General features: G+C 41.9%; 1 protein-coding gene across 7 annotated transcripts in view; it reads left to right on the forward strand.

Moving 5' to 3' along the window:
• Window positions 1-15949, forward strand: part of celf5a (cugbp, Elav-like family member 5a) — a 187647-nt gene extending 171698 nt beyond the window's left edge. For 5 of the 7 annotated variants that reach the window (XM_034081538.2, XM_034081541.2, XM_034081542.2 and 2 more), the window contains exons 8-12: window positions 7812-8021; window positions 8293-8385; window positions 9439-9582; window positions 11819-11982; window positions 12473-15949. In XM_034081538.2, coding sequence (XP_033937429.1) covers window positions 7812-8021; window positions 8293-8385; window positions 9439-9582; window positions 11819-11946 — 575 coding nt within the window. In that variant the 3' untranslated portion in view covers window positions 11947-11982; window positions 12473-15949. The remainder of the gene's footprint in view (window positions 1-7811; window positions 8022-8292; window positions 8386-9438; window positions 9583-11818; window positions 11983-12472) is intronic. The other 2 variants (XM_034081540.2, XM_034081544.2) reach the window with 1 other exon arrangement.
• The last annotated feature ends 9154 nt before the right edge of the window (window positions 15950-25103 follow it).

The raw sequence follows: 25103 nt of genomic DNA on the forward strand, positions 1-25103 counted from the left end.
CTCTAAGTCTATGAATCTGATGTGTGAAGTGGTGCCATGTATTTTTTTTTGGACATGCTACTGTGTAAGCTACAGTTGGCTGATTGCCTTTTATTATTGAAGGTAATATATTATTAATCCTTGAGAGAAGCATGGCTTTCGTGAATTCTCAAGGACCATCATAAATATGAAATGTTTTATTTCCACTTTCTCCATTCATTAATTTGAGTGTGGCTGCCAGCAGCTGCAGGATTGCTAGTGTAGCTCGCTGCTTTGGTTTACACAGCCATTGTCTCTCTCCATTTTCACACTTGTGGCTATGACTTATTTAGAGTTCAATGAAAGAATACATAACATTACTGGCAAGGCTGACCGTATAAGTAGGCCATAGTCTCACACTGTTGAGAGACAGAAGAATGTCTGCCCCGAGTCAGAGGAATAATTCATTGTAATATCAGAATCTGTTTTCAAGGACAGAGGTGTAATTTATACATTAAAGTGGACCTATCATGCTATATTTGAGTAATATATTGTAGGGCCATACCTATGTAAAACATGTCAGTGCATTTTTTTTTTCAAAATACCAAACAAATCATGCATTTTAGCCATGCCTCATTTTGCTCTATTTGCTCTTTTCCAGCCCTGTTTGTGCAAGGGCTGAATCTGTGAGAAGTCTTCTTCGCTGCTTTTGTGGCAGACTACAGCGCCACCTACAGGCCTGGCATATGTACTACAGCGTCTCCAGCGCTTTCGAAAGGCAATGGCCGTGGCCGTCTCCTCCTGATAGGTGGAGAGTTGCCCATATAAGCGGAGCTCCTCGTTCCTGACGTCAGAGAATTTTCAAATCTGTATCAGTCTGTATCAGATCCGTTGCAGCCCCGTTTTTAGAGATTTGGGTGTGGAGGAAAAGAGAGAGGGTTGTGTTTTCTGACACTTGGTGAGTTCCCTGACACACCGGGGACACATATTCATGTATAAAAGACGTACAAGAGTGCATTTTGCATGATAGGTCCCCTTTAAGTTGTCTCATCAACTAGATTAGAGCTCAAAACAAATCTTTAAATGTTGACATTTGGAAAGTGTGTCAACTGTTTAAAAGCATAAACGGTAGAAAGGTAAAGTCATTGACAGATAGACTACCACCTTTATGGTAATTACCTACACGGCTCTTCATTAACATAAAGCTCCAATAGAAGCTTAACAGATGAAAAACCCTGCCTGATCATCTGTTAAATGTGTGACATTAATCTTGTATTTAAATGATCAGCATAACCTCGTGCCACATAAACAATCTTGTTTGTGACAGCAAGCGGAGTACAAAGAGACTCAGAGGTTAAGGGTGTTACTCTGAAAACAATGAGACATTCATTTGATCAACAGATGCAATGCATTTAAGCTTGATGGTGCATAAGCAGTTTGCCAGATGGCTCAGCTGATTAGAGCATGTATCCTTACAATGATGCATGATGATGCTTTTTGGAAATAATGATCACCAGGTGCCGCTCCCTGCGCTCTGCAGAAGAAATAAAAGTTAAACAAAGAAAGGGAGAGAGAGAGAGAGGCAACAGGAATAGAAAGGCAGGGAGATAAAGAGGTGCAGAGAAAGGGAGGAATGGAGAGAGCGGATCCTGCCGGGTGTGGGAAGAACACGGCGTGTCAAGGACGCTTTGTTAGGATGAGTGTGTCATCTAAGTCACTCTAATGTTCTGTTGTATGGGATGCACAGCCACATATCACACACAATACACTGCAGAGGCTCCACAGACAGACTGGAGGGGCCACAACATCCCTGCTGGATATGAGCATGGTTACACCGTTGATGCAAAACACTTCCATGCTGACGGAAAACATGAAACTAATGAACTGACAAAGTGGTCTTTCGACTGTGTGCACCTGTCTTCAGCGACGCATCACACATATTCCACATACAGTTTATATTTCATGTTTAATTTAAATGATCGCCATAAGGTTAAAGTCAACCAACCACAATGTGTGTATAAAGAAAATAAAACAATCTTCATAATGGTTTCTTTAAGCTAATGAGAACGAATGAGACACACGGAGGTATCGCATCTTGGCTATTTGGAATAATAAGTTCAATTCCAGGTGACCCCTGTGTCTTAATTGTGACCTTCAGCTTCCAGCTCCCTTTCATCTTTACTGCATTCACTGTATTAGCTCTTATGAAGACTTTACTCTCTCCAAGAACACCTTTACAATCATTGCATCTGTAAGGGCAAAGATATCAACGTAGAGACGTCTACTTGCTCAAAGGGCCTTTGTCCCTCGAATCCAAATGTACCCTCTTTCACTTTGAATCAGGCCTATTGCATCAGAAATATAACACATCCCAGGAGCACACGTGAGCAGTTCTGTGAGAGCAAAATCCCTTCTCTCTGCTGGTGTGTGCAGGTGTTTTTAGAGAGCACTGCCACAGTTCTTGGCCAGACAAAATCAGATGTGTGTGTAAGCAACAATCGCCGAGCTTCACCAGCACTAGAGACTGCACTTGTGTGGGAATTGTATTTATTATATTGCCCTGGGGTACATTTGATACTTAAAGGTGGGGTAGGTAATTCTCTTCAGAAACACTTTTTGCTATATTCCATGGAATGCTCTTAACATCCCGACAGCAATGAATACATGGAATGCTTTGACAATAAATACATCCAAAAATGTCATCTGCGGAAGCCGCAGCGCTGTAAAAAGTACGACCAATTATTTTAGCCGGCCCGGTTCAAATAACTGGATGGCCTACCTGCCTGTCAGCCTTCCATCTCGTGCACAAACTTATCTCGTGTCCTGATTGGTCATGTGCGCGTTCGTGTGTGTTGGAGGAGGGGCTCTGTAAGGAAGTCTGAAGGAAGGGGCAGATTTTAGCCTAGCGCACTCGAGCTGGTTTCTCCATCCTTACCTACCCTACCTTTCAGATTAAGAATGCACATTTTCATATACTAAGGTTCAATATGTATATCTTGACAAATAAAGAAATCTCTGTATTTATTGTGAAGATACCCGGTTATTTAAATATATTTGTCTGGGTTTGATGGAGACCAGTGGCTTTTATTTGTCTAAGACTTTACTCAGGGGGACTTTTTGACTTAGTGATTCAAGGTTCAAGGCTGGTATTGTCCTTTGCACATAGCTACAGTGTAGCTATGACAATGAAAATCTTAGGTCACAGGCTCAGGGTAACAAGTGACTCAGTGTTGCCGTATATAGGCAAGTGCTGCCTGCTAGTGGTTGGTTTGCATCTTGTACGAGACTTTTAAAGCAGGGGAAATGGATTGTGGCCCCCAATATTTCTCAAGGCTTTATTCTATGACATTGAGTTCAATGTTCTTTATGTTCAATTGAATTACAAATCTCCTCAAAGCTCCCATCTTCTGTCTGTCCAGGTGAAGATGATATGTTGGTGTTTGGAACATCACAATTTGCTATTAATGGTGACACCCAGAAAGAGCTTGTCTGGTCAGCTTTCTGTCCCCAGAGTCAGAACTAAACCTGGAGAAGCAGCATTCAGTTATTAAGCTCCAAGTATCTGGAACAAACTCCCAGAAACCTGCAGGTCCGCTGCAACTCTGACTACTTTTAAATCCAGCAAGAAGACTTTTCTTTTTGTCGCTGCTTTTAATTGAACTGTTCATATCTTAAACTGCACTTTAACTTTTATCCATGTATTTTTTCTTTTAATGTTTATTTTATTATCTTTTCTTTTTAATGACTGATTTGAAATGCCATTTTCTTAATGTCTTTCGTTTTTTGTAAAGCACTTTGAATTGCCTTGTGTTGAAAGGTGCTATATAAATAAACTTGCCTTGCCTTGTAAGCTCATCATCAAAGAACATCATGAACTTTGTGTTTTGATGATTTAAAGACAGTTTTTTGCTTCTCCAGCTATTTATTGATTCATTTGCTGAGGCTAGCTTCCACTCCAGCCTGCAGCCAAACAAGTTAAGTTTCTCATCAGAGTGACGTCACGAGCATGCAAGCACATTCTCACTAACACTCACAAGGTCATCATCAGTGGAGGAAGGAGATGTGAAACAGCAGGAAGATTGAATACATGAATAAAGGTACTAATCCTACTCTAGCCACGCTGAAATCCTTTATATTAGGATCCTCAAACTCTAGAGTACAGATGGACTGCACGTTTGTTTAACATTGTTTAGTAAAAACCTAAAGTATGACGCCTTAATCTAAATCTGTAATATCTCTCCACTACATCGCATAACGAAATAAGCTGACATCAAAGTAAAACATTAATCATCTGATCTGCGTCATCAGGACTGTGTGGGTGTGGGGGATTGACAGTTGCTTGGCAGGCCACCAACTGAATACAGGTCTCTCAGGGAAAATACCAACCAACCAAACAGGACATTTTATTTGTCTTACTCTTTGAGAAAATAGATGCAGGGCTTTAAGTGGAAAGACTCTTTACATTCTACAATCAGTCGAGGATGAAATTATAGGTTACAATCTTTCATTATCTAACTCAAAACAGCAGGTACATTCACATCTTATTTGCTTCAGAAATATTCATTAGTAATTTAAGGTATAGTATTCAAAGTCACATAGTTTTCTTGGTATACCAACTGAGATGCCTTTTTTCATATTCAGATATATTATTCAGACAGCAATTACTCTAAATGCATCACATTTTGAATCAGCTAGATGAAAGCATCTGTTTTGAATGTTTATTACTTGCTCCAGCAAAAGACAGTCCTCGTGCCTGTAATGACTGCACTCTCCAGTATGGCTATAGCATTGCTCGTTGATTTGAATGTATCATTTGCATAATAAAGGCTTCTGTCGCATTTGAAGACTTCTCTCGTGAAGCAATCGTGGCAAGGAGCAAATCAACAGTTTCCCCCTCTCTATGAAGCAGCCTGCAAGAATATAAATGTAATTCTGCTTCCATAACATTTATATATTTGACATACATAATGTTTTGCATTGCAGACCTCTTTCCTGCAGTAATAAGAGTGAAGAAGTGATAGTTAAGAGCTCGCTGTATAGAATATGTAATTCACAGTATGTCAGTGGGAAACAACATGTCATTATTATAGGCCAAACACACTGACATCCGCACTCTTGCGTGTGCATTGTAAACAGGCTATGAATACCATTTCCCACAATGCAAGAACTATGTGTCCACTGAGGTATAAAATGAAAATGTCTTGTTATTTTCTAGTTCAGGATAGAAGGAAATACTTCCCCATTTCAACTGAGGAGAACATCCTCGTGGTTGGCTCATGTTGGATATTGGGTGGTTGTGACAGTGAGGATAAAGATGATGACGAGGCTACATACAGTAAATGGCTCTCTCCTGTAATCATTGTTTTATTGGCCGTGGTGTTGCTTATTGTCTTTTTCTTATACCACAAACCCATTTTGCGATCCAATACATGTATATCCCAGCCACGGTAGTATTTGTGACTATTCCGGTAGTTTTTGTGGATAAATGTTTTAGAGCTTTGCCTCTCTGCAATATCAATGTTGTTTTTATTGCAGTTGTGATTTTTATGCTTATTCCCTGCTGTGACATTTCCAGCCTGATAACCTGTCTGGACTCGGTGGCCTCAATATTTTACTTTTATCATGTGGCCTACTTTACCGCAGATGTCATGTCCAACTGCTGACCCTTAGAACTTATGTAATTGCATGGAAGGGATCCACTCTACCACCCACTACTACCACTGCTACTGCGTATATCCCTACGACTGCTACACATACATAGAAGCGCGCTCCCACAGCACCGCTAAGCCTTGGAAAATGAATTTGCCTGATGATGGAGAGGGTGCATTATCTGGCGGTACAGTAGAGTGCGTGTGGCCCGAGCAGACTCGCTGTCTCTCGCCCTCAGAATAGGAGCAGCAGTCTCCTGGGCCCCGGTAGGAGCATGGGCTGAAGCTGCAGTCTAATTCATCACAGCTCCGCAGGAAACAAGCAATCGTGGGGAGGCTTAAATAAAAAAAAGAAAAGGAAAACCAGTGCCAAAGATACAACAGCTCTCACTGGACCCGGGCAATTCCCCCGGTCACTGCAGTTGCCTGCCTGACTGTCAGACTCTTCATGACTTAAATGCTGAGGCAAGGAGAGGAGGGGGAGAAGGAGAGGAAGATAGTAGGTAGAGAAGAAGAAAAGCAATTCCGTATGGATATGTAGATTATATTACTGAGTGGTGGGACGTTACAGCGTGTGATGTATAGCATATTTACCGTAGCATTAGCATAAATCACTACGCATGTGTATACGGGATGTGATTGTTTACCCTATGTGGACCACCTCTCAAAGGGGGTTCTTCACTCTGGCTCCAGATTGAGGTGATATGGCCTGCTGGAGGGTTTCCGTGACAACCTGGGCTTTCTGTCCAATCAGGACTAGGGTTTCCAGATTGAGAGGTGGTCCTCAGGGGAGCTGTACTTCAACGAGCTTGGATGCTTTGCCACGGAGCAGCCCTTTTAGGTGGACCATCACACAGTGAGATTCTGCTCAAAATGGGCACTTTGATGTTCCTGGCATAATTGGAAACACTTTCCAAAGGAGGGTCCTTTTTAAAATTCATTGAAAGCGAGAGGACAGGGAGCATCCAATTTCAATTCCACTCATGAACCATCCTGCAGCTGCCTTTCAGGCGTGTACCATATATGTTATGGCCCGCCCATTTGTCAAACTGCCAACTGTTGTTATTTTGTCTTGTTTTATGATGAGCAAAAGTAGGAGACATCTTTGTGTTTTTGCCACCTGCTCATTCAAGCAAATCATCCCCCCCTGTAATCTCCTTCTAGTCAGTCCGGATCCCTTTTCCTTTTTTTAACTCCAGAAGTTGCATCGTGGTTTCATCATCCTGAGCATCGGAGCCAGCAGGGTATCGTACTACACACACTTCGGGCAGGCTCATTTTTCACAGGTTGACTTCCCAGCTCTCCTGCAGGATGTGTCACGACAAATGGCTGATCTGTGTCACACTTGCGACAGATCCGTGTCCTTGCATTAGAGAGGAGATGTAGTGCTTTGTGTGTTTTTGTGAGTGTGTGTGTGAATATATATCTGCTCGTCCTGGCGTGTGTTTACTATCTCTATGCAATAGGAAAGCATGTCTCTGTGTAGACTTACACTGAAAAAACTGAAATGTTGACTTAAATTAAATGTATTGTGTAAACAGATTTCACATAACTTAATATTATTGCTAAACCTTATGTGACATCTGTTGACACATGTATTTAAAGGCAATATTTGTCTTACTGTAACTACGTCTTAAAGGTCACCTATTGTGCAAAATCCACTTGTCCATGTCTTTCATACATCACCATGTGTCCCCTCTGTGGAAAGAGATTCTGAACGTTTCAGGAAAAAAGATTCGCTCACTTTTTTGTCCATTTCTATAAAAACCTGTCCAATTGATCCAATTTTGGCCACTTTATGATGTCATAACGATTTTTTGGCTTGTGTGACCATTAGCCAATCACCAACCAAGGTAACCCCCCCCCCCACCTTATCACCTGGATCTCCTCCTTTGTGTTCTTTTTAACCAAATATCTCTCCGAGGGGCGTGGGGAGGGGCTCCTTACTTTCATCTAAAGTGACAGACAGAGAATCAGCACTTTTGAAACACGGCTGAAACAGAGGGGATTATGGGTAATGCTGCAATGATCTGTTTGGTGTTTGGACCCGAATACAGTTATGTGACATCTGTTGACATAATACATTTATTTAAAGTTAATGTTTTGTTCACTGTACCTACGTCTTAATACCTTATAACTGTTCTGTAGTATCATTGTAGAGCTATATAGACAGAGCCTCTAACTGTAAACCTTTCCCCCCCGCAGGCCTCAGCTCTCCACCAGCCAACATCACCACCTCCGTGCCCAGCCTTGTCTCGCCCCTCGTCAACGGGTTCACCGGGATCCCCCATCAGCCCAACGGACACCCCGCTGTGGAGGCTATGTACACCAACGGCCTGCCGCCATACTCCACCCAGAGCCCCACCGCTGCTGACACCCTCCAGCAAGCATTCACTGGAGTACAGCAATACACAGGTGTGAGACAGCTTTGTTTACTGTGCTGTCATACATGCTAAATGTGTAGCAGCTACGGGACGATTACTGCAGGCTAAGTACTGTATGAATAAGGCTATATGAATGCTCTCAGTGTAGGACAGCGACATCACAGAGCCTTTGATTACACATGTTATGCTTGTGTGATCGACCTTAAGCATCCTTGACATCGTTCTCTGTGGGATCCCTGGTTTTACACCTTTCTCTCTTTCTTTCTTTCGTACTCTTTCCTCTCCCTCCTCTCTCTCTGCAGCAATCTACCCCACCACCACGCTGACTCCCATTGGCCAGACACTGCCCCATCAAGCCCAGGTCATCCAGCAGCAGCAGCAGAGAGAAGGTGAGGGTGAGAGAACATTATTTTATTTTTTTACACTTCACACATCTCATCCCGTGTAATAGAGTAAAGAAGATGAGAATGAGAAACCAATGTTACTTTAGAATTGTACACACCTCATTCAGTGTAACACACATATAAAGACTGTGAGGGGGAGAGAAGAATGTGACTTTAACACGGATCACCTCTCGTTCTTTTTAATGGCTTGATATAGTTGGACAGCTGAGAGAACAGTGGAAGTGATTTCAGTTCATATCAAATACATGTAGAAATGATGAGATTACAGAACAAAGTTAATATGTTTTAAAATAGGTTACATACGATCGACTTAGGCCCACGCTTCTTTTAGAAGTAATAATTAAAGCTTATATCAAATCTGCAAGCAAGATGGAAAAATGTAATTAATGTAGATTTGCTTGACGATAAAGGAACTCGCCACACAATGTGATGGTTTCCACTCACACCAGGTCTTCACAATAATAATGTATTCCTGTTGCATTGACGTTGTGTAATCTGCATTTAATTAGTAATAGTCATTTTAGTATTTAATATGTCTGTGTTTTCAAAATTTGAAATAAATGGTGCGAAAGTACGATTGAAACCCTCTGTTTAACATTATTTACATGATCGTTTACTTAAAAAAATATATATGTCCTGCTTTGATTGATCAGATTGTGTTTCTTTGGCGGCACATTTATCACATTGCAGATGGTTGCCAGTGGAAAAATGTAATTTGTTATCTTGATTTAGTCCTATTTATATTTAATCAGAAAAGTTTGTAAAACATAAATAGAAATGTTAAATAAATTCCCATCCATTCAGTATCAGCAAATCAATGCAAAAACTTTTCAAATTATTTGTATGTGTTTAGGAACAGCTGTGTTTTATCGCAGATAACGTCACAGACGTCGTGACAATCTATTTCCACTTATCTTAATTTAGTCGACACGAGAGACAGCATAGATCAAAAAGACAAATTCACAGCAGTCTCTCTCTGTTCCTCACCCGTTAACACTCTCTCTCTCTCTCTCTCTCCCTCCCTCTCTCTCTCTCTGTGCTCAGGTCCGGAGGGCTGCAACCTGTTCATCTACCACCTGCCACAGGAGTTTGGAGACAATGAACTCATGCAGATGTTTATGCCTTTCGGCTCCGTCATCTCCTCCAAGGTCTTCATGGACCGGGCCACCAACCAGAGCAAGTGCTTCGGTGAGTTTCTCCATGCCCCTCGCACACTGATACCAAGTGGGTAAGAATCGTGGACTTTAGCTCTTTCTGCACACTTTGACAGACTTTTCCTTCGATACAATATGATAATATGGGGTTGTAGGTATTAACCACTGACACAAACATGCAATAATGGCCTCTCCTAAAGAAGTAGAGAGGGAATAACCGAGCCACATATTTGCATAAATACACTCAAGGGAAATGTTTAATGGATGTTTTCAGGAGTTGGACACAGAAACAAGCTCTTGTGCAAAACCAAATGTATTTTTGCGGTCTGACATTTTATATATTATTTTCAAATTATTCAGATGTTTTTGGGTGAAGTTATGTTTTTTTATTCATAGGGAGTTTTTATTTTCGTGCTGCGCCCCAAACCATTTTTTAAACAAATATTTGTTTCGATGCTTGACTCTGATGATGTTTGACAGCCCTCAGACAGAGGAGTGAAGGATCTTACCACTGCCTGCCTGCCTGCCTGCCTGACTGACCTGAATTTGCATCTTGATGACTGTTGTGTTTTGGCATCAGTGCTGCAGAAAATGTGCTGAATACAATGTAGCCAAACTAGCCATGATGCAGTCGATCAGAGCCCATGTCCTTGTTTCTGTTGGCAGCTGCGTGACCTGAAAACCTTGAGGTGCTGTATCAGCATCCACATCACCGTTCTGTAACCCCAATATCTGTCAATACCCTCACCGCTGAGGCTGATTCACACACCTCCACGCCTCCCGTCCCATTTAGCCCTGTCAGCCAACACACTCCAACAAGCCCCAGGGTATATAACAACTTTGAGGAGACAGGCGGGCATGGCGGGGGGGGGGGGAGTGAGGAAGGCAAAGGACGATTATGGATCAGCATTTGTTTTCACTTCAGGGAACAGCAGAACCCTGGGCAAAATTGATCGGCAGTCCCGTCTCCCTGGGGGGACTTAATAACATATAAATTCATGAAAGAGGAGCTATTTGCAGTATTGACTTATACACTATGCATTTACAACATAATGTTAGGCCTGGGGAAACAGGGAGCACACTGGTGTAATTAATCTAGGGAGGAGAAAGAGGGGATAAACGTAGATTGATGGGGTGCAAAAGACAAGGAAACACAGAGTAAGAGAGAAAGCACACTTGTAATGTGTGACAGGACTGAGCGGAGGGCTTAGAGCTCTAAGCCTGCATCTCCTCTCCATCTCATCTCTGCTCCCGGCCCGCATGTGTTAACCTGACGGTGGGTTGGGGGCGCTCACATCATTCCCCTGCCTCTATACTTTCTCCAGACTTGCGTTCAGCTCAGCCTTCGCCCTAATGGGCCGGCCCAGAGCCAGACAGACACGCTCCCAGGTGGCTGTGGACGTGGAGAGGCTCCTGCTGCTTTTCGCGGGTCATCGGCTGCTCCTAATGACACCACACACACAGGGGAGCGCATCAAGCACAGACACACTCCACTGCCGTTTCTGGTCACTGAGTCCTCAAGGCTTTATTTTTACACAGGATGTTCAGCGTAGGTTTGAGGGGGGGGGGGGGGGGGGGGTGTCTTGGGGGACATGCAGACTTGACTCCCCATGATGAACTATGTTTGCTCTTGTACTGTTCCAAATACTCTGCCCAGGGACCTGTGCTCATTCATTTATGTACTTTGGAATTTCTGGGATATCAGAAAAATATGTTGAAAAGTATTTTAAGTAAAAGAAGATGTATAGAGTACGACTTAATGTGACCTCAATCTATTTTGTATTGCTCCTTCTCTAGATGATGATGAAGATATAGGTTGAGGTGGATAAGTGGTTTGTAAAAACTGTTAAGGAAAAAAAAATATTTATGGACAGCCTCATCATGATACTGAGTTGTGCAACATAAGCAGCTGGTTAGACTCACTTTCTAAAGCACTGGTTTTTACTGAGGACATATTCAACTCTGAGAAATAACATCTTCAGTTGGGAAGAACGTATCAACACACTGTCACAAGCACTGAGCATTTGCGAAGCAGCCTAAACATGCGCACTGCCTCAACTACGCCCTCTAGACTCCTTCCGGAGGCAGTCAGCCATGATGATCAACAGAGAAATGTGTTTCTGCCTTTTTCAAGTTCCTCCTCCTGTCAGTAGATGTTTCTGCTGTAGATATGATCCCTGCATATTGATTTACATTCCAACATAGCCTGTTTAGGCACTGATCGTTATCCTAATCCTCAACAGGGCTAATTAACTTCCTCTTTCTCACAGGTTTCGTGAGCTTCGACAACCCTGCTAGTGCACAGGCAGCTATCCAAGCCATGAACGGCTTTCAGATCGGGATGAAGAGGTTGAAAGTCCAGCTAAAGAGACCGAAGGATGCCAGCCGCCCTTACTGACAAAGCCTACCTTCAGTATGCATTGCAGCAGCACAGGTGAGCCAGCAAAGTGTCAGAGCCCTGTCACCGGATCAGGATGTAGATCCTCAACATGGCGTCGCTTAAAGCTGAAGATGTGACTCTGCTTGAGTGGAAGTGGCAGTTGGCCAAATGTTGTCCTCGCTGCTTCTTAAGACAGCCTGAATGTTAAGATCTTGCTGTTTTCTTAAACTTTGCGATAAGTATTGAATGAACTTTGTGTTCAGTAAATCTTCATTTCTAAATGTTTCTATAATTTGAGTATGTGCAGAGTTGATTTGATATGCCTCACAGCAGTCGTATTAATTATAGGGAAATCTGTCATCGTCATGATTGACAAAGATTGATTGGTGTGCCAGTGCGGGTTAGCTCTCTCCAGACCATTTCCCTGATTTAATAGTCATTTTGAACTCTCCAAAGTTTAAAGAAATACATTTGTTTTTGTAATGACAGCTTAATGAGCAGTGAGATCTGAAATGGCCTTCTCTCTTCTTTCTCCATTCTCCAGGTTTTAGAGGACACGTGAAGATATCTCGGAGGAGTTACACTTTTTTTCTTTGAACGCAAAATATGTTTTTAAAAAATCAACACATAAGGAATTTTTGAAGACATATCAGCATTTACTTATGAAGCGATAGGTTACGGCAGAAAAGAAGAAGATGCAAGAGAAGAGGAGACGCTTCACCGGGGGACTTAACAGTAACAGATGGCACAGTGCAAGAAAGACGAGAAGAAAAAAAAAACTGAAAAAATATGTGATGAGACTGAACAACAGAACTTTTTCTTGTTGAGACTTGAATTGTTAATTAAGCAACAAACTAACAAACAAAAAAGCAGCAACAACAAATAGATTTCTATATACATATTATATACACATATATATAAGGAAAGAGGCGCTTGTGGCTTTTACTGTACTGGACAAATGAGGGTTAAAACTTGAAGATCAAGAAAAACAGTGGAAAAAAAGAAGCTATTCCAATCGTCCACTGACAGACTTTCTTTCTCTTTCCCTCTTTCTCTTATTCTCTCACCGTCTCTCAGCAAGGCAGAACGATGACTCTTGGAGGTCACTGAGGTTTCCATTAGCAACAGTAGAACTGCAAATCTTTCACCCCTAAGGGACCAAAGGACCAAACATTTGTATTGTTCTGAACAGTAATATATAGTATTAAAGATACTAATACTACAAACTACTACTAATAATATTACAAGTTAAACTTAAGAAGAAATACTAGCTTCAGGTTAAAAAAAAAAAAAAGAGGAAATGGGTTTTGTTTTATTTGCCTCTTACATTTATAGCTACTGGGTTTAAGGAATATTAAAACAAAACAGAAAAAAAATGTATAAAGCTATACTATTTTAGGGGGGTAGACTATGTGGGTTAGACATTGTTGCGGGCATGTTCAGATACGTTGTTTTGCCACCCATTGTTTCATCTACATCACAGCATTTCATCTCGGAGATGTGATCTGTCGGTGTTATTGTGTCAGGAGAAGAAGAACACGGTGCCAAAAGTGACACAATAACAGCCTCTTAAAGCCAACATTACCATCCACAGTGTAGTCAGCCGTGTATCGCTGTCTTCTGCTCTCGTCAGCGTGTTGCAATTCCATAATTGACGCAAAAGTACTTCCCTGTGATCATTAAGGCCTTGATATTACCGATAATCTGACCATAAAGCACCGTGGTGAGAGTGCCACCCGGGCACGGATACGCAGCGCGGCATCTGTAACCGCTTCATGAAATATACAAAGGAGCTTGACAGCAGTTGTAAAAAAATGCCATGGTCGTGTCACAGTGGTCCCTGCCGGGTCGTGCCCCGTCCCGCTGCCAACCCCTCCAGCTGCTCTCAGCAGGCGGGAGCAGCCCCCCCCCCCCCACCTCTCTCCTCACCTCCAAGTGCCAGCATATCTCTCTCTTAATAGGGACCATCAGTTCACGGGGGCCGAGAGCTAACCCACAGCATAATTAGGATAATGATAATATTGATCAGCACTGCGGGGCAAGAGATGCTCCATCAATTACGCATTGGCATTTTGAATGAATTGACTGAGTGACAGAGTCCATTTTTCTCTCGGTACTTGGATGGGAGCCCTGTCCTTCTCTAACTACTGTCCACAGTCTCAGAGGAGACCTCAAACCTGACAGAGGCAGCATGTCCTGTGGGACACCTCCAAGGCACTTAAATCTGAGAGATTATTGCTCATAGATATAACATTTGAGATGATTTGATGGCTGCGAAAGGATCTGTATATAAGTGTTTAGACTAAATTGTACGAGTTCTTCAGTGAAGAGCAGCTTTTTTTCTCCAAAGGGTATAATAGCACAGTAAGAGCTTGTCCACGTTGAGGAACAGCCTGGCATTACCAGCCTTAGGAAGTCAAATTAAGAGCAAAATGATCCATCAATTAGACAGCAGTAGGCCTGTAAGTGTAGCTGCTACAGCTGCTGCTGCTTCGACAAGACGACAGCTTACCATTAGCAGCGGTCACAAATGGCTCCTATACAGTGTGGTCACGACACATCACGCCATACCCGATAAGATTAATTAACTAAACTATCATCGTCTGTGGAGAGCGCCACATACAGTACATCCGAGATGAAATCTTTGTCCATGAGTTATTTGCTTTTCCTCTCCATTATCCATTTCACTCTCATTTCCTCAACTAACATCCACTCAGTTGTCTTTTCATTTGAAAGTGTTTCCAACATGCCATTCATTGAGTCAGTTTGCGCCGAAGCAGCTCGCCCCTGAGGACTCTGAGACCTCAGCGCTATGATTATTTCTCTAAACTTTAGACACATCAGTGCTTCGAATCACAATGCTGTCTCTACGGCCGCATCCGCGTACGCAGAGTCTTCAGAAAACATGACCGCTATGCCTCCATAGTCTGAAACCACAAAAGTCATCAGCAGAATGGCTCCCCAGGTCCTGGTGACTGCATTTTTTAATTCTCTTTATTTGTTTGGTTACCGGTTCACAGGATCAGTATTATTAGAAAGGGCTTTCATTTTCAGGAGGCTGTTAACAAATGTTACTACCCTTCTCCACTGCATATTGTTCTCTTGCAGGCAATACTTAGATGCTGTAAAAAAGAAAGCCTTTAAAAATGCCTTTTCTCATCATGAATTGCCAAATTATGCAAGCATATCCACTGCATTTCCTCATCAGACTTTAAACGTGTGCCAGATTCCTTGAAAATGTTCTTAGGAATTTGTTCATTTTCAGGAAATATTCATTAAACAAGTATTTGGTTATGTGATATAGCATAAACTTGTGGGATAAAGGTTCTTGCAGGCTGTACTGATATATAATAGTTTCCTAGTAAAAGGTTAGATTTCATATATGTTTGCCAGAAGACAGCTTTTCCCCGCCGGTGAGTTACTGTTAGTTTCCTCTCTCCTGTCAGGCCCAGCAGCTTTAGGGTCTGTGATATATGCCCTCCTTTCCCCGGGCCACGCAGGGCCTTATAAACCCACTCAAAAATCTTTTCTTCTGGGATTTCTACTAGAGAGTTTTTTAAATTATTAAAATCAAATTAAATGTGGCCTTCACAACAGCTTGGGTAATGCAAATTAAAGATGCCAGCTGTGGCTGAAATGTAATGAGTTGAAAATATGTTGAGTTAATTTCATCCTGCCAAGAGAAAGAATGAAATTTGATCGAACGAAATTAAAACACTGAAGGTTTGTGGATATCGAGCAAAAGCCTAATTATACTGTACATATCCAGTAGGACATTCAGACAAGGGAAACACAATGAAATGGAAAACAACAAAAAACCAAGAAATTAATTAATTGAGGTTTTTAATTGAAAGCAAAACTGATAAAAAAATCCAGTCATTATGTGAGGAAATAGCAGTACTTATTTTAATCTTTATATACTTCAGTTGCATGTGGTCAATCTAAAGTTTGTTTTCTACATTTCCTTCACTCCAGCATCCATACATTTCTTTTATATTTGTCCGCCCTTGCAATCTCTGAGCATGCTCAATGGGGGCTGGGGGGGGGGGGGGGGGTGGTTAAAGATTACGGTACTACTAGTATTAACAATATGATTCTTTGCCTATGGTTTGAATGCTAAGGATAGTAGCTTATTATAAATATGAAATCTGTATATTATGGAAAATCAGCACAGGACCTTTCTTTAGATACATATTGATTAGGGTTTGAAACGGGGGAGGGGTTCTAGGGAGGGGGCGGGTCGCTTTATAAAGATATTAACTTTCTGGTTTCTCAGCACAAAGCATACAAAAACATATAAACAGCAGTATGGAGTCTGTGAAGAAGACTTCACTGACATACAGGGCGCAAAAAGAGGATCTCAGAACTATTGTTTAACCTGGAGGAGAACATGTGGTTCACAGGTTGTATTGTTTTTCTTTGTTTCTTTTTTAAAGGGAAGCGCCACCTGTTTTTGTGGCAGCGTCAGTACAGCATGGATTAACTGACAGGAAAAGCAGTATCTTTTTATAAAAAAAAAACGATGTGTTCTGTATTAGCCTGAGAAACCAAACATTTTCCCCTGTTGACATTTCTTAATACTTGCTGCTTAGATTACTTCATATTAATGATTGATGATTAAATAATTTTATAATTATCAGGTCAAGTATGTAACTTGATGTTTATTTATCTATTTATTTTTATTTATTTATTATTTATTCAGCCACTTTTCTTTTATGGTTATGGTAAGATAAAGATATGTATCAAAAAAGAAATGCTTATTGGGGCTTTTCTCTCTTTCTCTCCTTTTTTTCCAATTTTACAATAAAAATTCAAACAGGATGTTTTGTTTCTCAGTTATATCGTGTCGGATGGAGTGTTTAACCGCTGTGCAAAGAGAGGGGGAGTAGTTGCACAAGGATTTGCTCTCAAGGACTTTCAGAGTCTGCAGATGTTGCAACCTCTTGCAGCTCGCCACCCCAGAGTGTGTTACTGCCTCCTCTCTGCTGAGTGATGACACTGATGATAGGGTCATTGCCCTTTAAAGGGTAACCGGGTTATTACTGCACACACACACACACAGCTTGAAGTTGTGTAAACATTTTTATTTTAACACGAGCCAATTTCTGCTACTCAACGGGAAGGAGACTAAGTTGGTATTCATCAGGAAAAAGCTGGAAGGAAATTAAGGAAATTCATATGGAAACCCAGTTTCACAGCATGTATGATTTGGATGATCTGAATCCTCCACCAGTTAGAAAGGTCGCCTGATGCTGTTCCACTGCAGAGAGACACTGAGCAGTTGTTTTTTCACAAACAAAAACTATAAGCATCAGACATGTGTGAAGATAGTGGATCATGCAGGGGCTGTGAGAAGAAGACAGGGGAACACATAACATTATCATTTTGACAAGCCGGAGGCAGTGAATATAAAATAAGGAAGGCATCGTATATCAGTCAAGTTTACATCACGAGCTAAAGAATTGCTTTGGGGCCCAGAAGAAAAGATCTGATACATCTGTTGACATCGACTTGCTTCTGCACATGTACTTTGTAATCATCATCTTATTACACTCGAAGTCACGAGCATCAGAAGCCGAACAGCATGACATTCAAATTGAGGAGCAGCGGCAGATATGAAAAAGAGAGGGAGGGACAAAAAGTAGAACCACTGGCTCATGAAATAAATTGTCCCAATTACAATAAAGTGTGGCTCTTGGTCAGTGTGCACGGCAGGCAGTTCATCTTTATTACAATCAGTTAATGAAAATCAATCCCCCTCCTGATAAACTCTTATCTCCACGGCCTTTGCGCGCCCCTCGCGCGGGGAGATAATAAATTAGGGTAATATTGCCTTTGATGAGGGAGTGAATTGCAAATTATTGTGACTTTCCAAGATTTATGAAGCAGATGCTTAATTTCCGAGCTGGGTTTTTCAGGGTGCCGGGGGGCCATTTGTTAAAAGTTTGGTGACACAGGCTCGTTAATAAAAATACACATTCAGACAACCAGGTGTTCTCTACTGTTACAGTAGCAGAGAAAGCCCCGCTGCAATGACAGGAAGTCCTAGCTCCCAGCAGTTGAAGGCAGTTGGTATTTTACCTATTACGGCATATGCATATGAAGAGGCAGGAACCCTGGGGATGGAACGTGTTTACGAAGACTGCCAATCATAGTGTTATTTCCCCCACCCCAATCTCTATCACACAACACGAGCCAGGAGCGTATGATTTGATATGTAGGTCAATACCATTCTGGAGTGAGCCAGAGTGTGAGATATGTCTCGTTTCTTGCTGTCACTCTGATTATTGAGGAGACACAGACAGATTGAGTTGGTCAGGTATGAGAGCCTGCGGTATGAGCCAGCTGTATAACCGCTGCCACGAGAGCAGTTTGAAACACACACACACACACATATTCACTGAGAAATGAGCAACTTCTCGCTCTTTGTGCTTCTGCAGCGACCCATGTAACAGGGTGCAATGTATGTGTATGTTGAATGTCTCCTACTTGGTGCAACAATCTGACTGAGTGCATCATTAAGCAAAAACGCTTCAGTGAAAGGAGGTTAGGGGGTCTTACCAGTCAGCAGGAGCTGCAGAAGTGATGCAAGGTGATCATCTCAGGAGCCACACATATCAAACAGCTGAATGAGTTCACTGGTTGGGCTGGCCAACATCACATGTGTCGTTTAGCATCAATACATCAAGTCTAAACTTGAAAAGATATCATGTGCAACTTGCGTAAGATGTTTCCACTCATGCTCCAATCACTATTCATCCCCTACACTACACGATGTGACATTATTATTAACACTATTTATCCTCTCTAGGTGGAGGAATGGCACCTTATATATCAATATCAAAGTAATTTTTATTCCTATAATTCTCCAAACACTTGATCATCTCTTGATACAAATGTCAAGGCCACCTCATTTAAGTCTAAGGAACATTTTAAATTAAGACAGCCATCAATCTATCCATTATCAATCAAGGAAAGGACTCACACACCACTATCTATTTATCTTGCCAAGTGCTCTATTAATATCAAATTAATTTCCCCATTGAGAGTATCAATCACTTTTCTCAACTCATTAGCTCGGTAATTGTCCTTGTTTACAGGGGAAAGTCAAGACAGGATGACTGAAAGAGGCTGGACGAGCAATCTATGCAGGCTTGAGCAGCCTCCCGCAAACCTGTGCAACATCCTCCATGCTGCTAGAGAATATTTTACATATTCTACATTTGCACTTTCAAAAAGGGAGTTTCAAACGTCAAGCTCCACTCAAATAAATTAGCTTTTATGTTTAGAAGTTCACCTTTTTTGAACAGACTGAGAGGGCGCTCTCATGGGGATGTTATGTAATACTGCTGCTGGCTGGCAGTGCTGTCAGATGGCTGCATCTCTACAGATGACATCAATAAGGGGCTTTAAGCGTCTTCCTTTTATTTTCAATTATACAGGAAAAGGTAAGACACACCGCTTATATAGGCTACATACTGTCAGCTCAGTTAAGAGCCATTGTCATGTATTTAAATAAAATATATTAAGGTGAGGTGTTAATGAAGTATTCAAAGCACTTACATAAAGCTACATTATGTGACTATTTCACTTAAGGTGCTGTTGATAACATTTAGCAACAAGATGGCGCCTGCACCTCCCCCTATCATTGGTTCATTTCCAAACCCAGTGGGGTGCCAGTTTGATCAACAAGCTGCATATTTCACAAACATTCAGGGTATATTCACTGTTGGCTTACTAGCAAACCATAGCTGTAGCTTACCAGTCAAGAAGAAAAGTGGCTGCTTCAGCAATCAAAAAACTCTGTCAACTGAACCTAATGAGTAAAAGCACAGCCAACTATGTTCCCCTCGGTCTTGCTCCTCCTTTCGTCACTGAGCACTTGGATTTGGTACCGGCGTGAAGTTGAAGCCTATCATCAAAATAAACAATTGTTCCCAGTTTTTTTTCACACTAACTGGAAACTACTTACTATCTACTTTGTTGCATAGTCAAATAGATAACACACGATACCAATGTTGTAATACCATTGGCTAACGACTCAAGCCTCATGCAATGGCGATTTCTTACACAATGGTAAAGAGGTAAAATATACAATGTTAATGTCTGATCCAATGACATGTTTTAAGTTATCATTCAACATCATAGTATTTATTTATTTTTTATAAATGAAACTATAATTCTGCAATTTTCTTAAAGGTCCCATGTCATGCTTTTCCGGTTATTACCCGTCCCCTTGTGTGTTATGAAGGTTTTTATGCATGTAAACGGTCTGCAGAGTCAAAAACCCTCAAAGTACACCCTGTAGCGAGTACAACTCTAACACAGTCTATGCTGCCCCAAAACGCCTCGTTGGAGATTTCTCATTTTCCATTGTTTACTTCCTGGGTACTCTGACATGGCCCAGAGGCCACACCCTCTGCCAGCCTTTCACGAAACAAAGGTTGCGTTCCAATAGTCCATTTAAGTGAAATGACCCGGAAGTCCCTCAGTGGCAGCCATGATAAGTGCCGTTCCAATTCTCTAAATGAAAGGAAAGGAGGTTTCAAACGTCCTTTATAACCTCCTTTAGCTTAGGAACCACTGGACCTCCCTTACCGAAAGGAGAGGAGAAAATGCTGCCCCACAATGCACTGCAGCCGCAGCATTTGCCGTCACTCAACAGTCGGCCGTTCACGGAAACAACCGATTATGACCGAGAAATGATATCATGAAAGTTACGGTGCTTATTAAGCATTTTAAAACGTATGTGCCAAAGTGCTTTTTTCTGAACGTTCATCAGTATTATAATCAAAAAGAGAAATATGAACGTTATACTGAAATGTGTGGAGTTGTTCAACTTTTAAAAGATGTTTGAATGGTGATATACACAGTGATAGATGTTAAGGACTAATGTTTATAATAAATACATTTGTATTGAATTTAAGATCTTTTCATAGTTCATACAATCATACGTATTGGGATCATTTGTATTAATGTGGACCGGAGGGAGAGGGTGACGAGCATAAGTTTCACTTTCCTTTTTTATTTAAATTCCAACTTTGGTCATGAAGAATATGTTTCTCTGTTGTCCACGTTCATAAAGCAAAGCACCAGCATCAGAGCACGGTGCAGAGTCTCTAGATGAGTTTACAGTAGTCCCTCGTTCTTATTAAACATCCATGTTGTAGTCCGCTGTATAGAAAACTGTGGTTTCCATAGTTCCCCCACAGCAGCAGACGCATATTCAGGACGTCCGCTGGCGCATCATAAACACGTCAGATAGTGAAAGTGCATTCGGATTCTCTAAAGTACCGCAGTCTCTTCTCCTAAGTCCTTTTGAATTCTCCTATCCACTATCCCTTAACCCTGTGACGTTTCACTAAGAGGTCAATGAATAGGAGATAGGGTTAGAATTTAGGAGCTGATTTTTGGATTATCGGAACGCAACCAAAGCTTCCCAAACCATTCAGCGATTCATGCCAGATATGTACAGCGTAGGGCACTGAAGAACGATGCTGTTCCTACTTCGTTTGGACCAGCAGGAGATTCGTGTACACAACCTGTAAGTATTCATTGTTGTTTGTGTATTTATGATGTTTAAAACAAACAAGGTATATCTACCACGACTGTTTAAATGGGTAAACGTTTTTCGGGCTACTACGTTGGGATCGTGGAGAAATGCTCTCCGCAGACCCATGCTCACAGCGTTATAAACCTTTTTCTTACTCAATATCAAGCCACACTTATTGTTTTTACTTCGGCTGTGAGTGTTTGTGTGTGCTCAGGATGAGTTTCGCTTGTTCTCGCTGTATCACCGACGCGGAAGCCTGTCCACTCCTCGCAGCAGCTCACAGCAACGAGCCTCTCAATGTCCCGACCAATCAGAGCACACTGGGCTCACAGGGAGGGGGGGCGGGGGCAGGAGCTCCAACAAGCCGTTTAGGAGAGAGAGTGAATACCGGTGAATACACATACTTTACAGAGATGCTGTATGAGAAACCAATGTGAGTTTGGAAAATTGCACAGTATAAATCTATTTTAGTATACCTCAACAATGGAATTATGATCAGTAGAAATGGCCATGACATGGGACCTTTAAAGCTTTTTAAATCATGGTAAATTCCTACACACAACTCTTATCAATATAACCTTTAAATAAGGGCTTCAAAACCTTTTTCACAGCAGGACTTTTGGCCTATCAAAGCACAGGTGTAAATAATCACATTAACAATGGCTCCCAGTCCCTTCTAATAAGTAAACTACCAAGCTCTGTCAGTAAACTAGCCTTGCCCCTAATATAACCCTGAAACTGGCGTACCTAAATGAAATGCAGCCTTCATCAATGTTATTAATTCCACCTTTGCTTTTTCCAGCTTTTGCCAGTCAACATATCTGCTGTTCTTGACTTTGTGTGTAGGCGCCAAGGTAATTTTGGTGAGACTGGATCATATAACTCGACTCAGTGATGTACAAAGTTTCCTAATCACAGTGACGTCACGAGCTACCCACAATGCAACACGCGCCATATATATATATAAATACGCCATTTTCCTGGAGGTGCAAATATCCTGGAAGTGCAAATATAAACAGCTAGCTAACGTAGCCAGGCAGAGCGCACTAAGTTTTTTTTCTGAATTAACGACCGAAGAAATCGCTGCATGTCTTCGGATTACATCTCTGGACTTGAGGGGTGTGCTCTAGGTCGTTACAAGCGTAAACTAGAGCTGTGTGGGTTGTCGGATTGCCTTTACAGACTGCCTGCAGATGTATGGAAAAACGACAGTGGCCTTCGTCGATTTTGGCTGCATCTACGTCTAATTTCTGGAAACACCAGGTGAATACCCCACTTGTCACAATAATATTATCATGCCATTGCATATATGTGGTATTTTAGAGTTGACTAGATATTGATTAAGGCAATAGACTATGATATTCAGTACAGGAAGCTTAGCAACACCTAGACGGTGTACGGCTGCTTGTACCTCGAGTAAAACTGCGGATACCGGAAGTACGGTGTCGCGCTCGGCCCAATACCCGTATGTGTGTGTGAAAGAATAGGACAATGCGTTTAACTTGTTGCTAAGTAACGCTAACCGCTACCGGCTGCTAACAGTAGCCGCTACCAGTAGCCGCTACCAGCTAGTTAGCTACTTAGCTATTAGCTCAGCTAGCCCTGAGCCAAGGACGGGGTGCTCCAAGGACCGGAGATTGTTCGTGTTTATACCGCCTGGACAGAAGCTTTCAGCCGTAGGGAGTAGGGGGTTTTACGTCCTGTTGTGTGGAGAGGTGCCGGTGTCGGGCAAGAACTAGAGCAAGGCGAGAGGGCAACAAAACCAGGTTAGTAACTGTATTAACTGGCTTGGTATGCCTTGTGTTCTTACACTTGCTTGATGTTTGGCTGTACTATCACAGTTGCAGACTGGCTAGTTTTTGATCCTTCATTAGTAATGTGTCATAACAAATGCACGATTCGAGGTAGCGTTAATGATAATCAATCCTGCAAAGTGCCAGTTCGGGGTGTTTGATATTGACTTCCTCGGACACCGCGTCACCAAAGGCGGTGCAGCACCCCTGCCGGTGAAGGTTGAGGGGGGGTCGGCCTGTCGTTCCGCCCGGTCACACTGATTTTGTTTATGGGTGAATTCTGGGGGGGCTTGTGTGGTGACACATTGTTAGTATATAATTCACCGTGTGATTTGTGTGTTGCAACCCGGACCCGTTACTGAGGGTACCGGGGTTTGGTGTCATTCATGCTAGCTGGTTACACAGAGCAGCACATGTACTTACGTCTTCTTGATCAATGAATAATAAAGTGTGGAAGTCCATTCTGAATACACCGCCTCTGACTCCCGTTCATCGGCTCTACCGCTCTACAAGGGCAACCATGCGCGGGAAGTCTTCTTCGCTGCTTTTGTGGCAGGACTACAGCGCCACTTACAGGCCTGGCATATGTACTACAGCATCTCCAGCGCTTTTGAGCGGTCTCGTGTGAACGGACACATTTCTGGTGCCTGTTGCGTGTGGACGGAAGACTTTTTTGATAACGATTGCGGTCCGTTTGCATTATCGTCCTCGTGTGGCCGGGGCTTAAAACTGTAGGGGCGCTAAATCACAACAATGCTGATTGAGACATGCTGTAATAGAACTATGATAAAGTACTTTATAAGAAGTCCTGGACTCAAATCCCTACATAAGTAAAATAGCACAGACATATTATCAGCATAAGTATGCTACTGGTTCAGCAGTAACATGTCCCCTGTGTCTATTATATCCATTATATATTACAACATTACGAAAGATAACCCAAGTACCCATTTGTAGATTGTTAGTACTGATGCAACAATGTGTAAGCTGCATTTTACTGTTATATTTTCTCATGGTGTGTTAAACCCCTTTGTATACAGTTGGCTAGTTTCATCCAGCATTTCCCAAGCTGTCAGACTAAGTCAGCCCCCTCCAAAGGCTCTGAAGATACATATGGGGTCTTAGATGATTCATGTGAAAGGAAAGATAAAAGATGTTCGATAATTTTAACCCTTTACGGCCTTCTTCATGACCCTGACAAGAAACTGCTTTTTTGAAAGCGGTCTACGAAGCTTGTGATTTCCCCTTATTTGCATCTCTCTTGTACTCCTTATATTGACAATGAGGCGATGCAGTCACCCAAAGAAGACTTCATTTGGAATGTGTAAGTGCTGAACATATGGGTGAAAATAGTGACAAATGTATTTTCCAGCTCCTTCCCAACAGCTCACTGTGCTGTTGTCTTTATTTGAAGAAATAGGACATGGAGAGATTAAGTATGATTGCATGTGTGACGAAACATTCTGTCATTCAGAGTAATAAAAGGACCAAGACACTTTTAACTTGATTCAAGATATAAATTAAATCTACATTTACTAATTATAGCGCATTAATTCGTAATGTCTTCATAAGAAGTGTGCAGGAGCTTTGTTAATTTCATTTTTGATGGCGATAGAAACTGATCACATCCTTCTAATTATAGTGCTCATTGTTCGTGTATAGTGCAAATATCAGCACCACGCGTGTGTTGACTCTTACCTGGTGTTAAACCAGACTAAATCCTATTTGGAACCATGCAGCGCTCTGGCAGACAAAAGCAAAGCAAGCAGCCAGCTCAGCACTCAGAGGTAACATTTACACAGGGGACTGAGAACATACTGTGTGTGGAT

The sequence above is a fragment of the Pseudochaenichthys georgianus genome, chromosome 4 (genome assembly GCF_902827115.2).
Source record: "Pseudochaenichthys georgianus chromosome 4, fPseGeo1.2, whole genome shotgun sequence".
Classification (NCBI taxonomy): Eukaryota; Metazoa; Chordata; class Actinopteri; order Perciformes; family Channichthyidae; genus Pseudochaenichthys; species Pseudochaenichthys georgianus.